The following is a 16273-nucleotide window of genomic DNA, read 5'->3' as shown; positions in this document are numbered from 1 at the left end:
AAGCTTTAATGCGACCCTCAGCATGTAGTCCTTGGCACATTCCAAGGTCAATCTGTAACACTTGATTGAGGTCAACTCTTTGCACCGGAAGGCCAATAAATTTTGGCCAAAGGGAGTCTTTGACCTCCAAATGCAGTTGATCTTTGTATTGGTGTGCATCTGGGGAATAACCCATACAGAACAGTGTCATGGAGCTGCTCGGGACAAACCTTGGCAAAGCTACTGCATCTCTCTCTGGACCTTCTTTGCAAAGGCACGTTCCAGATGGAGACTGACCGTCTCTTCGCCCTTGAAGAAGCTCCAATGGTGGTGTGTGGTGATACACAGAAGACCGGGCATGTGTGAATTTCTGTTGGGCAGTGCCCTTCTCAGCACCAGCCAAGCTATGCCTTGGTGCTTGTTCAAAAGATCGGGTGATGAGGCATTCTCCCAAGTGACAGGCAGTCTGCTCACAGAACCACATGACACCCTCTCCTTTTCTTGCTGGGCTTGAGGATGCTACATGCTGACTACCTTTTCATGCACTTGTAGTCAAATGTGCTTTTCTTTGCAAATCTTTCCATGAGAAACAGATAAGGAGCAGTCTTGCAGTGTTCCGCAGCACTGAGGCCAGACCTATCCTTCTCAAGACAGATAGAACTTTCCCAAATGTAGTGACACTTGGTGTTTGTGTATTCTTCTTTAATGTTCTTGTGTACTCTTACCCTTTCCTTTTAATAATGTTGACTGCCTGTTTTGGAGTCCTCACCATGTCCAGAATGTGATTGGCAAGTATTTCTGCAAATGGAAATCATGGTCCGTACATGTAATAGGCTTTGAGGCAACTTTTTAACAATGGCGTTGCATTCCTAATACTGGCTTAGAGTACTGTGGTTCTTCATGTCTATCGATCCATGCAAAGCTGGAATTCTTACAGTTTAATTTCTTGCCAACAATTTCATTGATCATATTCCAGTTCCAATCAAGTATACATCCAGGAGTACTGTACTTGGCAGAAAACTATGATGAAAGTGGTCTGCTCATACTTGTAGTTTTGTGGAAAAAAGCAACTAAAACAATTGGCTTTCCCAACAGTACTGATTAAAATGGAAGGAAAATTTGGACAACTTCTGAGATGGGCCATGTTTTGCTTTTGCAAAAGCTTTTGTTTCACTTAGTACCAAAGACAGCATTTCCTTATTTGTTGTGTCTATTTGCACGCTTGTTTACAGTCTCAACTATTAGATACCATTCAGTTTCAATTAGCAAAATATTTTGAGAAACTTAAAATCTGGCCAATATTTTTTATGCAGCCATGAGGCACTATCCTGCAAGAAGTGAGAAAGAAAAAAAAACAAAATTAATGAGCATGTGACCTTGTTTGATTTACAGACAATTGTTAATGGAGTACAAACCACAGAATGTGATTTATAGAGAGCTCATTTCGTGGTTAACAATGGTGTAATATAAATGTTTTGCCTTGTTACATCGTTGTCTCATTTCTCAAGCTACACTTTCGGTACCAGGTGAACCACAACTTCTACTCACTTTGAAGCACAACATTTTACCAGGTGAACCTTAGTTTACCCCTGTCGGACTGCCAGTACTCAATTATGCTTTCGATGTATTTATAACACTGGTTTTCATTAACTTCTGAATCACAAGGCTGCTTGGGAAAGTTTCTTAGCTCTTCACTATAGTTTCAGATTTTCTCAGCAAAAATAATACATTAAGGCTTTGCGGCTGGTAACCAAGCAGTTATCTTCAAAATAAAATCTGACGTCATTTTCTGCTGCATTAAACATAAGTGATCTGCACCTACTTATATTTCTTAATTTCTCTGCCTTTCAGTATGATCACATTTATCAATATTCTTCTGTCTGAAGTCCATTTTCTTGTCACTCCTCATATCCATTAAATTGCTGATCTCTGTCTTGATTATGCTCAATGGTGAGGCATTCACAAACCCCTGGAGGAAAGAATTTCAAAGGTTCACAGCCACATGAAAAATTAATTTCTTCCCATCTCAATCCTAAATGATCGACTTCATAACTTGCCTCCAAATTCATAGAGATGGAAGAGACACTTCAGCCCATTGGGCCTGCACGAGTCATCAAGCACCAATCTACTTTAGTTGTATTTCACAGTACTAAACCTGTTGTCTTGTGTGCTATGGCATTTCAAGTATTCAAATAAATATTACTGAAATGTTGTGATCTTTCTCACTTCTATCACCTTTTTCAGGCAGAATTCCAGACTGGCCCAAAAAATCTTTTCCTCAAATTCCATCAAAGCCTATTGCCCTTATTTTAATTTATGCCCTCTAGTTATTGAACCTTCTACAATGGGAAAAAAAAGTCCTATCTATGGCCCTCATAATTTTGTACAGCTCATTCAGGTCCCCCGCTAAGCCTTCCCTGCTCCAAAAAAAACCCAGCCTGTCTTTCAAGACCCCCCGAAGAGGAGAAATAACTCTTTTACTATGAATAGGCAACTGCCTAGTTCTACAATCAGTGGTCTTTTAATCTGGAGACCTGGGTTCAAATCCTGCAATGGTAGGTGGTGGAATTTGAATTCAATAAAAAATCTGGAATTAAGAACCTAATGATGATCGTGAATCTCTTGTCAATTGTCAGAAAAACTCATCTGGTTCCCTAGGGAAGGAAGCTGTCATCCTTGCTTGATCTGGCCTACATGTGACTCCAGACCCACAGCAATGTGGTTATTCTCTGGGCAATTATGGTTGGACAGTAAATGCTGGCCTAGCCAGCAACATCCTAATTCCATTAAGAATAGGAAAAAAAACTACCCTTCTTCACAATCTTGTATATTTCGGTGAATTCCAGATCTACTCATTCAGTCTCTTATAATAGGACAGCCCTTTCATCCCAGGAACTAATCTAGTGAACCTTTGGTAAATCTCCTCCAATGTATGTACTCAGTACTCAGATCTGCAAGTGCGCTTTTCCCAAAGTCCTTTACAATTGGAGCAACACTTCCTTATTCTTGTTCTCCAATCCCCTAGAAAGGAAAGGCAAAATGACATTTACCTTCCCAGTTGTGTGCCGCACCTGCATGCTAAGTTTGTGTTCCTTGTGTGACTACACTTGATTTTTCCTTGTCATTAACACTTGCAAGTTTCATATCATTTTTAAAAAAAACTGCTTCTCTTCTTACAAACAAAGTGAGTAACTCTCACTTGCCCCCCTTATGCTTTATCTGCCACCTTGTTGCCCACTCAATCAACATGACTTATCATTTTGTCGTTGCTTTATCTCCTCATCACAATTTGTATTCAGAGCTATTTTAATATTGTTACAGTCCTGCTGTAAAGATTGTGCCAGCAGCTCCTCTGTACATTCAACACCTCACCAGAACCCCAAACCCCCAGGCTTTATATACACTCCATGACTGGCTATTGACATATTCTTAGTCTGGAATGTGACTTTTTGTCCTATTGAGACAATGTGACAGTACTTGAATTCACATAAACAAGTAATACAACTGCTATGGCTTGCCTTTGCAGCATCTTATTTTAAAATAGACAGGTCCAGAAGATTTCACACTGGGTCAGCTAAGTTTTACAACTTATGAATATGGCCTGCTGCTACTGATTATGACAGTACAAGAAACGCAATATATATATTTACTGGCATTTTATCAGGCATAAGGAGTTATAGTCAGAAAGAGAGGTTTGAGAAGTTCAGGCTTTGATACAGTTAATATTTGACTCTGCATCAGTTAATATAAATGGAAATGTAGCGTTTGCCTCAGTATTGAACTTAAAATGGTACCTGAATAATTATTATTCACTTGTCATGAAGCTGCAATTACAAATTGACCAATCGCTCTTGTGGACTTCAACAATAGTTACACAGTACTTTCACCTCATTCTGAAGTTTGATCATCAAATTGTCTCCCAGTTAAACCACTGTTCCCTTGTTACTGTGTATCCTTCAGTAAGTCAATGAATATCTCTCATTTAATATTTGTAGGTTCTCTTCAATAAACAAAGAAATAAATTCCCTAAGTTGTCCAGTCTTTCTTGCTACTTCAACTCTAAAGCTTCTATATGAGTTAATTCCTACCTCCTTTTTTTCACTCAGCAGTTGCCCTGCAGCACTTTGCTACCTATTTAGTAGGGAATACTAAACTTATCTGAACTGGTCACAGATCACAGTTTGGAGCAGGAAACCCAAAGTGTTTCATAACCTCCATCTCACCACAATGCAGAGTCTTTAAATGAAATGTAGAATTTCATCTTTCCTGGCTGAAATGATCTGATCCAGAGCTAAACCTAGAACTATGTTGGTCCATGTAACTCTGTTCCAATAAATGGGCCACCAATTGAGATATCGGAGATGCTGCTTTGGATATAACAATTTGAGTGCACCATCTTACAAAAAGCAATTAAAAATTCACCTGTTCACTTAACTATATTCTCTTTTACTATAATGCTACTCATCGCAGCTTCCAAATTCAGATTTCATGAACTAATCTGAAATTTGGTGCTATGAAGCAGCACTTGCTTAGCAATGACCTGCTCACTGATACTGTGACGCATTAAGCCAGGACCACCCAGCTTCTGACCTAATACAGCCTTGGTTCAAATATGAATAAAGGAACTGAATTTCAGACGTGAACTGAATGTGATTGCCCTTCACATCAAAGCCACATTTGACTGAGTGTGACGTCAAGGAGTCACTGGGAATTGGGGGTGGGGGAATTTCTACTTGTTGGAATCATACATAGCAGAAAGGAAGATGATGATGGTTGTTGGAGGTCAGTCATCTCCATTCCAGGACATTTCTGTAGGAGTTCCTCGGGTTAATATCGTAGGACCAACCATCTTCAGCTATTATGTCAATGACTTTCCTTCCATCGTAAAGTCAGAAGTGGGGGTGATCACTAATGATTGCGTAATGTTTAACACCATTCATGACTCCTAAAGTACTGAAGCAGTTTCTGACCAAATGCAGCATGACCTGGACATTATCCTGGTTTGGCCTGACATTTTGCAAATAACATTTGCATCACATAAGTGCCAGAGTGTGACCATCTCCAACAAATCGAGAATTTAAGTATTGTTCCTTGATATTCAATGGTATTAAATCTTCCACCTTCAACATCATGGGAATTACCATTGACCAGAACATGAATTGGGCAAGCCATATAACTACTGTGGCTATAAAAGCAGGTCAGAGATGGGGTTTCCATGGTGAGGAACAAATTCCTCATGTCCTCAAGCATTCGCAACACAAGTCAGGAATGTGCTAGAATAAATCCCACTTGCCTGGATGAGTACAACTCCAAAAACACCCAGTTTGATACCTACGACAAAGCAGACCACATGATTGATATATCCATAAGCATCGAATGCCTCCACCACTGGTGCTTAGTAGCAGCAGAGTGTGCCATCTGTGAAATGCACTGCAGAGATTCACCAAGGGTCCACAGATAGTACCTTCTAAACTAACAATCGCTTCCATCTTAAAAACAAGAACAGCAGGTACATAGGAACACAGCAATCTATAACTTCCCCTTCAAGCCACTCACATCCTGACTTGGAAATATATTGCCGTTTCTTCACTGTTGCTGAGTCAAAATCCTGGAATTCCCTCCCTGACAGCTTTATGGGTCTACTCACAGCACATGTACTGCAGCAATTCAACAATGCAGCTCACCGTCACCTCAAGGGCAGGTGGCGACGGATGAGAAATGCTGGCTGGAATGTCCATATTCCATAAGTGAATGGAAAAATAAATTGAGCTCTGAATGGAAATTAATTAGACGTGTTCTGTTTGTGTCTCTTCTGAACCAATTTGGCCATTACTGCCTTCTATGTTTTGCATCATTATCATGTGCACAGTTTTGAGTAACCCATAAAACAAATTAACTAACTAAATAAGTGACAGCCTTTCAAAGGCCATTGTAATATGTGATGCATATAAGCCCTGCAGTGCTCACCAGTTGAAGGTACCAGACATTTCGTTGCACACAACATATTCCCTGTTAAGGGCCAGCCAGGCATAACACAGAAGAAGAGCATTCAGTGAGATATCATGGTCTTATCTATGGGTCACCACCTTGACCTGTTAATGATGGGCAGGCTCAGCAGCAAACCTACAAGGAGGCCTTCCATTTGCCCACCCCTTTTACAAATCTTATAACCCAAGTTATTTGATTCATCAGGACACTGGTTGAACAGATGAACACTTTGAACAGATTAATGCAGCAAATAGACTCGATCTTTGAAGATGTTACTTACCATCTGTAATCTCTTTTTGCACCGAAGTGTGGAAGAGTTCAGCCTCAGCCCTATGAGTTTGGAATTGGCATGTACTTCCCTCTCTCCTGATATGCCACCTCTGAACCACTACATGCCATTGCCTGAGCTACCTTCCCTCTTATATTAATGCTCAAAATTCAATTGTATCTTCTGTCCAATCTGAAATCAGGTGACTGTGCCCCTGCAAGACTATGAGGATGTCTCTAAAAGGCATCGTTACAAACAAAGAAAGAGTAAGTAATCTGTGACAATCATTGTGGAATATCAATTCTTTTTGCGGAAGCAAACATTCTTGTAAAAGTTATTCTCAACCAGATTGTCACTCACCTCATTATGTGTACCCAGAATCACTCTGTGGCTTCCATGTAGGTTGGGGAACGTAGACGTGATCTTTGAGGTAAGTCAAATTCAAGAAAAGCTCCACAACCAGTATCTCTAAGTCATGTTCATTGACCAGATCAAGACATTTAACACTGAAAACTGGGAAGGTCTGTGAAAGGTTCTCTGCAAACATGGTTCTTTGATAATGATCAGTGCATTCCCTGGTTTCACAGTGACGTGATGGCCAGCATAATAGAAGGTGATATGTCACCAGATGTCTCCCCTATCACTTTTGCTCCAAGCCAGGTTCTGCATTGGTTCTAACTCTTTGCCATGTGCTTCTGAACCATGCTCCAGTATGCATTCAAAGATCTTGATACACAAGTACACATTCAATTCAGGACGAACTGCAACCTCTTCAACTTGCAAAAGCACAAAACTTGTACAAAGGTTAATGAACAGCTACTGAGTGAACTCTTGTTCACGGATGTCTGCAATCTCATAGCACAAAGACAGGAGGACATTAAGTTGTTTGTTTATTACTTGGCCCTAGCCTTGGTACATTATGGCCTGATAATAAGTCTGAAAGCAGACATCTTGTATCCACTTGCCCCATCCATGTGCTTCAAGACCCCACAGTCACTATTAATAATACACCTCTCTTTCTGTAAAGGCACAATATTGGATGACAAAGTCAATCTTTGTCTGATGAAAGCAAAGTCAGTCTTTGGCAGGCTCACTCACAAATTTTGGAAAAGAGAATGATGTTTCTTTCAAATCAAAGATTAGAGTTTGGCAGGCAACGGTTCTTACATTATTGATTTATGGGTGTGAAAGGTGCACAACCTATTGGCATCCATTAAGCAATGGGAAGCATTATATCTTCACTGTCTAAGATTGTTTTACAATATAAGGTAGCAGGAGAATCCCTAAGACCAAAATTTTGCAAAGTACAATATATATGAAATTGAGAACATGCTTCTTCTAGCTCAGTTTTGCTGTGCTGGTCATGTGGTTCACATGGAGGATTCCTGGATACCAAAGGCAGTACTCTGAATACTTTGGTATGACAGTAAGTCTAAAGATGAGCGATCTTGTATTAACCTGTGCCTGGCCTTGTATTTCCATGACCCCAGAATCACTGCCAACAACATACCTCTTCACTTATTACAGGGGTTTTGCTATCTTGGAAATACTTGTATCACAGGACATCCCAAACTCCAATAATTTCTCCACAAGTACTAATGTGTCCAAGTTTCAACATAGTTCACATAGCATAATGGGGTAAAGATGCAGAAACCAACAATATTTACTCTGGGTCTGGGCATGAATGTAATTCTCTTCTTCTGCAACCATTCCACCAGACTGAGGATGATTTTCGTACAATGTGAAGTTATGTATCCTGAGGTGATGTCTGATAAATTGAGTGGTTGGATGCTCAGATTTTCATCTGCTTCTTCCTTTTTTTGTGTTGAGCCTCCCAAGAGTGTGTTGAAGGTGCTTAAAATAGTTCACACCAGTTCAGGGGATGTTGGTCTGAGAAGAGTTAGGGATATTGGAGCACCAATTCTGCTCCTAGATTTTCAGTTTTGCAGAGGCATCTCTGGTAATATTTCCTGTAGACATTAGGGATATCTGTATATTTTCATGCCTTCCACTCAAACATGAAGGATGGATAACACTGCTTCACTGTAAAAGATGAATTTGATTTCAGATTTGAGGTCCTAGTCATCAAACACACTGCTTCTCAGATGGCCAAAGGCTATAGTAGAATACAGGACATGATAATGAATTTCATTGATGTTTACTCTCATTGAGAGGAGGCTTCCAAGGTATTCAGCTTCAACACAGCAGCAAGAAAGGAGGCAGCAAATAGATATACCAAGGCCCAGGGCCAGGGGCCCAGCACATTTAGCTTCAACACAACAGCGAGAGAGGAGACAGCAAGAGAATATATTGGGCTTGTAGGACTGGGGCCCCACTAGCGAGAGAGGAGGCATAGATTAACAGCCGCAAGATCAGGAAACTGCTGTTGGGGAAATGATTGGTTCATGATTTAGCAAATTTATTTTTGGAAGAGGGATTAACTGAGAAATAATAGGAAAGTGTAAAAGTTACGCAGCCGACCTAATAAATTAATATAAGTAAGCAAAGAATGGTAAGGGAAGTAGAGTAAAGTTAGCATAAGGGAAATATGTTTAAGACCAAGTAAATAAGTTCAAATTTAAGACATAGCAGCACAGGTCAGTTGAGTGGAATCCACGGCCTATAATATGTAGGAAGTCAAGGAACCTACCATGCTTCTAGAGGACCGTATGTGTTGGAAGTGCTTCCAGCAAAAACTTGAGCTTCAGGTTTCAGAGCTTGACAACGACTGAAGACGCTGCGACACATCTGCCAATTTGAGAACAGATTATCCACATAACTGTCAGCTTAGTGGATGTGCCAGAGTGGTTACACCACAACTTAAGAGCCTGGACAAAGGAAAGAAGGGGGTGACTGCCAGACTCTCCAAGAGAAACAGGCAGGTAGTACAGAACTTCCCTGGCAACCCACTCACAAATTAGTTTTCCATTATAGAAACTGATAAGGGTACTGGGTTCCACAATTAAAAGGGCACAGGAATCTGCGAGGGGCTAGAGATAGCTTGGGTAAATGGAAAAAGTCTTAGCAGATGAAGTTTATGGGAGGAAAGTGTGAGGTCATGCACTGTGGCAGAAAAAATATCAAAAGGCTGGCTATTATTTAAATGAAGAGAGACTCCAAATAAGTGCAATGTAAAGAAATCTGGGTGTCTTGTGTGTGCAACACAAAATGTTAGCATGCAGGTGCAGCACATAAATAAGGCAAATGGAAATGTGGCCAATAATGTGAGGGGGTTGGAATTTAAAAATAGGGACATGAGGCTGCACCAAAATACTGTTTATAGGTTTTGGTCCCTATATTTAGAAAAGGATAGACTGACATTTGAGGCTGTTCAAAAGAGATTCATTGATTGCTGGGATTAAAAGTTGACCGAAGAGAATGGCTAAACAAGTACATCTTTCTTCATTAGAGTTTAGAAGAATGAGATGTGATTTTATTGAAACATGTAAGAATCTGAGGGAGCTTGGCAGGGTAGATTTTTTTAATAGATATTTTTATTGAAAAAAGGAAATTGTTAAAGTTTTTTTTACAAAATTACGGAAGTAATACAAACAAGTATTAAAATTAAATAAATAAGAAAAAGAAATAAATAATAACCGAAACAGAAAAAAAGAAAAACCCAACTAACTACTGATCTATCCTACAAATAACCAAAACATAAAATAGGATATCATACATTACTAGCGATAAACAACAGAATAATTAAATAACTAAGTACATGCTCAAAATAGATTTACATCAAGTCATAATAAAGCCCGTATTTATATGGGATTCCCCCTCCCAGGGGTCCCCAGACCAGCCAGTACCGTTACCACAGTTAGACAAAAGCCCTTGACAATATTACTGAAATATCTGTGTCGATATAGTTCAAAAAGGGCTGCCATAGAATAATTCAGTTTTTTGGTGCACCATATTTATGAGGAAGTCCAGGGGAATATATTCCCTGATTAACCTGTGCCAGTTAGAAAGTCCTGGAGGGCCTTCAGCTGCCTAGTTCACTAAAATATTTTTCCTTGCACAAAAGGAGAGAATGGAAAATAGTTTCTTCTCATGCACGTCCAGGGATGGAAAATCTGAAAAGCCCAAGAGTAGAGATACTGGATCCAATCTAATCTCTGTACCCAAGATCTCTGTCAAGGCATTCGCCACTCTGTCTCAATACCTGCAGATTTTATGGCATGTCCATAGATTATGCATGAGAGCGCCATGTTCTATTTTGAAATTAGGACACATTAGGGATGCTCCTACCTTAAATTCTGTGAGTCGTTTAGGTGCTATATGAGTCCTGTGGAGTATCTTTAATTGAATAGCTTGAGTTCTATTACAAATAGAGATCTTTCTGGCATTTTCTCACGTGTCCTCTTATTTTCTTATTTGTCCTCATTTGTAAAGAGATTTCTAACCCCAGTTCTTGGTTCCATGTTTTAAATAATAGTTCCATGTCTTTCGATACCTCATTATATAGGCAGGGTAGATGTTAAAAAGATGTTTCAACTACTGAGGTGAGTCTTGATCTAGGGAGCATAGCTACAGAATGAGGGGGCACCCTCATGTAAAACAGATGTGAAGAAATTTCTTCACCCAGAGGATAGTGAATGTCTAGAATTCTTTACACCAGGGTTGTGGAGGTTAGATCACTGAAAGCACTTATAGAGGTGGGAGGAAGAATTTTGAAATACCAGCGAGTTAATAACTAAGTTGAGCTGGCCTGAAAGAGGAGTTGAGGGCCTGTGGCAGATCAGCATTGATCTTGTTATATGGCGGGGCTGACTTGAGTGGCTGACTAGCCCTGCTTCTGCTCCTATTTGTATTTTTATGTTCTAGAAAATAATGAGTAAAAATGAACAGTTTATTTTCTGTTTGGCAGGCTATGACTGGTGGTGGGCCGCAACGATCAGTACTTGAACCCCAGCTGTTCACAATATGGGAGTTTGGGAACAAATGTATTACTTCTTAATTTGCAGATAACACAAAGCTAAGTAGGAATGTGTGGTGAGATGAAAATGTAATTTAGAAGGATTCAGACTGATTTATTGCACGGGCATGAAACAACATGGAATGTAATATTGATAAAACGGAAGATTATACATTTCATTAAAGAAATACATCTGTTTCTTAATTGCAAAAGGTTGTAAAGTGAAGATGTACCTTTCTGGTAACTAAACCTTCTGGTTTGTCCCCTAATGCCAGAATAAGTGGGTCACTACTGTTTCTTCCACTCATTGGTCCATTGTGAAGACAATGTAATTATTTGTTTTGGCAATGGTAGCATTAAAGACCTTTTTAATGCAGCTATGAACTGCAACCTGGAACACTTTAGGAGAATGTCTTCTGTTGCTGCTGAAGGTAGTTTCATGGACAGTCACAGAACATGGTGTCCTCAATCAGTGACAGTCTGGTTGGTGAACCAGCCTGATTGCCGATCAAAAATATCCAGCTTTGTAATTCTTGGCCTATAAGACGTAATGAGCCAGGTAAGTCTCCAAGGGCAAAGTCCCTGATTTGCTACCTTCTAACAAACATCTAAAGAATTCCCTGCTTTTCTTTTGAAAGTACCTTCTGCTTCAGACGGTAAATTTGTTTTTGAAGGAGTACAAATCTGATTTTTCTACTGATTCAGGATGGCTTCCAGAATTTATTCTTCATATTGGTTGCACTAAGTGTTCATTAGATTATTGCACAGTACAACTTTCTAGTTCAAATAGCTGCCACGTGCAGAATCAGGAATGATGTTGATTATGTTTCATATCTTTGTATGATGCAGGAATGTGTTCCTGAGAATTTGGAACTGAAGAGGAAGGTTTTTCAAGACCTAGATAAGCTTATGAATGACAGCGTGATTCTCAGCAGTTCTACCTCTTGTCTTTTACCTTCAAAGTTGTTCAGTGGTCTTAAGCATGTGAAGCAATGCATTGTGGCGCATCCTGTAAGTATCTATGCACTACACAGCAGTGATAATTAGCGTTTGTACCTAGCTGTTCTAAGGTTTAAATTGGTTGCAAGTATACAATGAATAATTGCAAACTGAACGTTTGGATATGCTTATTAGGACTAAGCATTTAGGAGTACATGGAAAAAAAGCAATGCAAAGCAAAATCAGTTTATTATTAAATTCTTTCAAATTTCCAATTTGATAATTAAAGACCAGTTGAAGATCTTTATCTTGTGTATGTAAGCCATTAAATGAATAATAGCACCTAAAATGATGAATATCAAGGTTTTGATCACAGAGTGCTGAGTTGAAACTCAATAAATCGCTTTGGTGAGAATTTTTGTGGAAGTGAAATCCTTGTTCCTATTGTAAATTTTAAAAAAAGGTTTATTTTTCATTTTAAAAACATGAATAGACTTTAAAAAAAAACACCAAGTAGCACATGTGAAATTACATAATAAACCTACCAAAGCTTAACTAGTCATAGAATAGAATCATACAGAAATTGGATCAGGAATTGGCTAGCTGAAAGATAGAGGGTGTGGTAAACGGGAAATGTTCATCCTGGAGTTCAGTTACTAGTGGTGTACCACAAGGATCTGTTTTGGGGCTACTGTTGTTTGTCATTTTTATAAATTATCTAGATGAGGGCATAGCAGGATGGTTCAGTAAATTTGTGGATGACACTAAGGTCGGTGGAGTTGTGGATAGTGCCAAAGGATGTTGCAGGTGATAGATGGACATAGATAAGCTGCAGTGCTGGACTGAGAGGTGGCACATGGAGTTTAATGTGGAAAAGTGTGAGGTGATTCACTTTGGAAGGAGTAACAGGAATAAAGATTTCTGCTCTTCTACACTTCTAGTAGTGTAGAAGAGTAGAGAGATCTCAGTGTCCATGTACATAGATTCCTGAACCAGATTGATGGGGTTGTTAAGAAGGCATACGGTGCGTTAAGCTTTTATTGGTAGAGGGTTGAAATTTTGGAGCCACAAGGTCATGCTGCAACTGCACAAAACTCTAGTGCGGCCACACTTGAAGTATTGTTTACAGTTCTGGTCACTGCATTATAGAAAGGGTATGGAAGCTTTGGAAAGGGTTCAGAGGAGATTTACTAGGATGTTACCTGGGATAGAGGGCAGGTCTTATGAGAAAAGGCTGAGGGACTTGAGGCTATTTTAGTTAGAGAAAAGAAGGTTGTGAGGTGACTTAATTGAGACATATTAGATAATCAGAGTGTTAGATAGGGTGGACAATGAGAGCCTTTTTCCTCAGATGGTGATGGCTAGCACAAGGGGACACAGCTATAAATTGAGGGGTGATAGATATAGGACCGATATCAGAGGTTATTTCTTTACTCAGAGAGTAGTAGGGGTGTGGAATGCGCTGCCTGCAACAGTACTGTTTCCATGCCGTACATCTCTATGACTCTAGTGGACTCGTCAACTTTCAGGGCATTTAAATGATCATTAGATAAATATATGGATGACAATGGAATGGTGAAAGATAGATAGGCTTCAGATTGGTTCCGCAGGTTGGCGCAACATCAAGGGTTGAAGGGCCTGTACTGCGCTGTAATGTTCTATGTTCTATACAGTACAGAAGAAGTCCATCAGTCTATCTAGCCTGTAATGCCAAAATACACTGCTGCCTACACTCGTCTCACTTTCTTACACTAGGCTCATGGCCTTGAATATTATGACACTACAAGTATTCATCACTTTTTCCTACCTCAACTACCCTCCCAAGCTATGCATTCCAGACCTCCTCCACCCTCTGGGTGGTAAATATGTTCTTTCTAAATTCCTTCTAAACTTCCTGCCTTTCACTTCAAAGTTTATTCCATTGTTCGTGACCCTTTGCCTAAAGGTAATAGTTGCACTCTACCCACCCTATCGATGCCCTTCGTAACCCTTTGCACCTCAATCAGGACCACCTTCAATCTTCTCTGCTCCAAGAAAACAACCCAAACTTATCTAGCCTCTACAAAGCTGAAATGTTCTCTGCCAGGCAACATCTTGATGAAACCCTTCCGCACCCTCTCCAGTGCAATCACACACTTCATATGGTGTAATGACCAGAACTGCATACAGTACTCCAGCTGTGGTGCAACCCAAGTTATGTATAGCTCCATCATAACCTCCTTGCTTTTACAATCTGTGCCTCAACTGATAAGGTGTCCTACATGCCTTCTTAGTTACCCTATTAATCTGCCCTGCCACGTGAAGGGATCTGTGGACAAATGCTCCATGTTCCCTCTGTTCCTTTGAACTTGCTAGTGTCCTGCCATTTCTTCAGTACTCCCTTGTCTTATTATTTCTTCCAAACTGTATCACCCCATTTATCAGGATCATCAGTATATCAATCATTAAAGTTTAGCATGATTCCATGTTCTTATATTCAATATTAATAACTAAAGCACCATTCCTTCACTATCACTGGGCTAAAATCCCTGAGCTCTCCTCCTAACATCTTGTGGGCATCACTACATGTACTACAGTGGTTCAAGAAAGAAGCGCACCATCACCTTCTCAAGGGCAATTAGGGATAGGTAATTAAATTTAACCATGGATAGCCATATCTTGTCAACAAATACAAAAAGTCCTTACGTACAAAACAAACATCCAATATTCTTCAAAGATTTATAAAAGGGATCCAAGATGGCGGCGATCTAGGAAGATCGCATTGCAGAACTCCGCCCCGCAGTGCAGGCAGGACAAAACCTTAACCCACTCTACTCGGACCACGGTGATATCCTGGCACTCTGGAAAGGTCGTGGAGTCCCAGGAAACTGTCAGAGAGCAATTTACCTTGGTTTTCACTGACCTGCTTTGCCGAAGAAGGGAGGAGGTACATCTGAAGCTGGGCCAACTGCCCAGCCTGCAGGATCCTCAGACTCGATGTCCTACCAGGTCCTGATAAAGGAACTTGCAAAATCTCACGAGATGTTGGGGAAGCAGGTAGAGGAGAAGCTGGCCCCGATCTTTATCATGCTGCAGAAGCATGAACAGCAGCTGGGAGATCTCGAGAAGAGGCTGGATGAAGTAGAACACAAGATGACAGTAGTGGACTCTGATACTGATTCTTCCAAGGATAGGATCCAGGCCCTGGAGATGAAGGTCCATAATTTGCTTGACTAGGTTGATGACCTCAAGAACGGGAGCAGGAGAAAAAACACTTGGATCATCAACTTACCGGAGGGTAAGGAAAATACGCAACCAGTGGAATTTATTAAGGACTGGTTGCCGAAGTTCCTTAACTTGAAGGCTGGAATGAGAAGCTTGAAGATTGAGGGCTCACTGGGTCACAGCACAGAGATCAGGTCTGGACCAATATCCTCATCCTGTCTTGGTGCGGTTTCATTACTATAGAGATGAGGATAGAATTGTGGAAGCTTCTAGAATCCAGGGGAAGGCTCCGAAGGCTCTAGTTTGTGAGGGCTCTAAGAACAAGTTCTTCCAGGACTTCTCAGCAGCAGTGATCAGAAAATAAAATTCTCTGAGGGCATCAAGAAAAGACTGAGAGAGCTCGGGATCCAGTACTCTGAGGTATTTGACAGTGCTTCTGATCACCTTAGATGGATCTGTACATCTCTTTGACACGTCTGAGAAGGCAAGAGACTTTGTAGGCAAATTAACGTAATCTGAACAATTTACTATGTACAAATAGTAGCGTTGTTTGGGTATGTCTCTACTTTTCTTTAAAAAGCGAAGAAGTCCAGTTGGGGCTTTCTTTTCTTCGTTTCTTATTGGTAACAATCTGGTCTAAACTATGCTCGGGATCAGTTGGGCTGTGTACTTTCAATTTGTAAGTTAATTTATACCAAAGGATAGGTGGGGTACTGACCTTTTATTTTCAAAATTTCATTGTGCACATTATTGTTTCTTGGTGTAATTTCTTTCTTTTCTGCTTGTGTTTGTGCTGCAGCTCTAGCTAGGAGGAGAGAAAATGGTTGGGGTGGCTAGATGCCTACTTATGAGCAGTTTATGCCTGGTTCAGGTATTTAAATACCCCAAAGTTGGGTTTTGGGATATGAAGATGCCTCCTTTGGGCAGGGGGTGTGTTCCCCTATTCAGTGCCATTGGCAGTTTATATGTCAGTTTATTTT

General features: G+C 40.2%; 1 protein-coding gene across 2 annotated transcripts in view; it reads left to right on the top strand.

Annotated features, from left to right (window-relative positions):
- Nucleotides 1-16273, top strand: part of cryl1 (crystallin, lambda 1) — a 99146-nt gene that overhangs the window by 35866 nt on the left and 47007 nt on the right. The window contains exon 4 of one of the 2 annotated variants that reach the window (XM_060826710.1): nt 12000-12161. The exons of the other annotated variant lie outside the window; for it this stretch is intronic. Within the exon in view, the coding sequence (XP_060682693.1) occupies nt 12000-12161 (162 nt within the window). The remainder of the gene's footprint in view (nt 1-11999; nt 12162-16273) is intronic. 2 annotated transcript variants of the gene reach the window in all.

The sequence above is a fragment of the Hemiscyllium ocellatum genome, chromosome 6 (assembly GCF_020745735.1).
Source record: "Hemiscyllium ocellatum isolate sHemOce1 chromosome 6, sHemOce1.pat.X.cur, whole genome shotgun sequence".
Taxonomy (NCBI): Eukaryota; Metazoa; Chordata; class Chondrichthyes; order Orectolobiformes; family Hemiscylliidae; genus Hemiscyllium; species Hemiscyllium ocellatum.
Note: the sequence above shows the minus strand (reverse complement) of the source record. Positions and strands in the feature narration are given on the sequence as shown.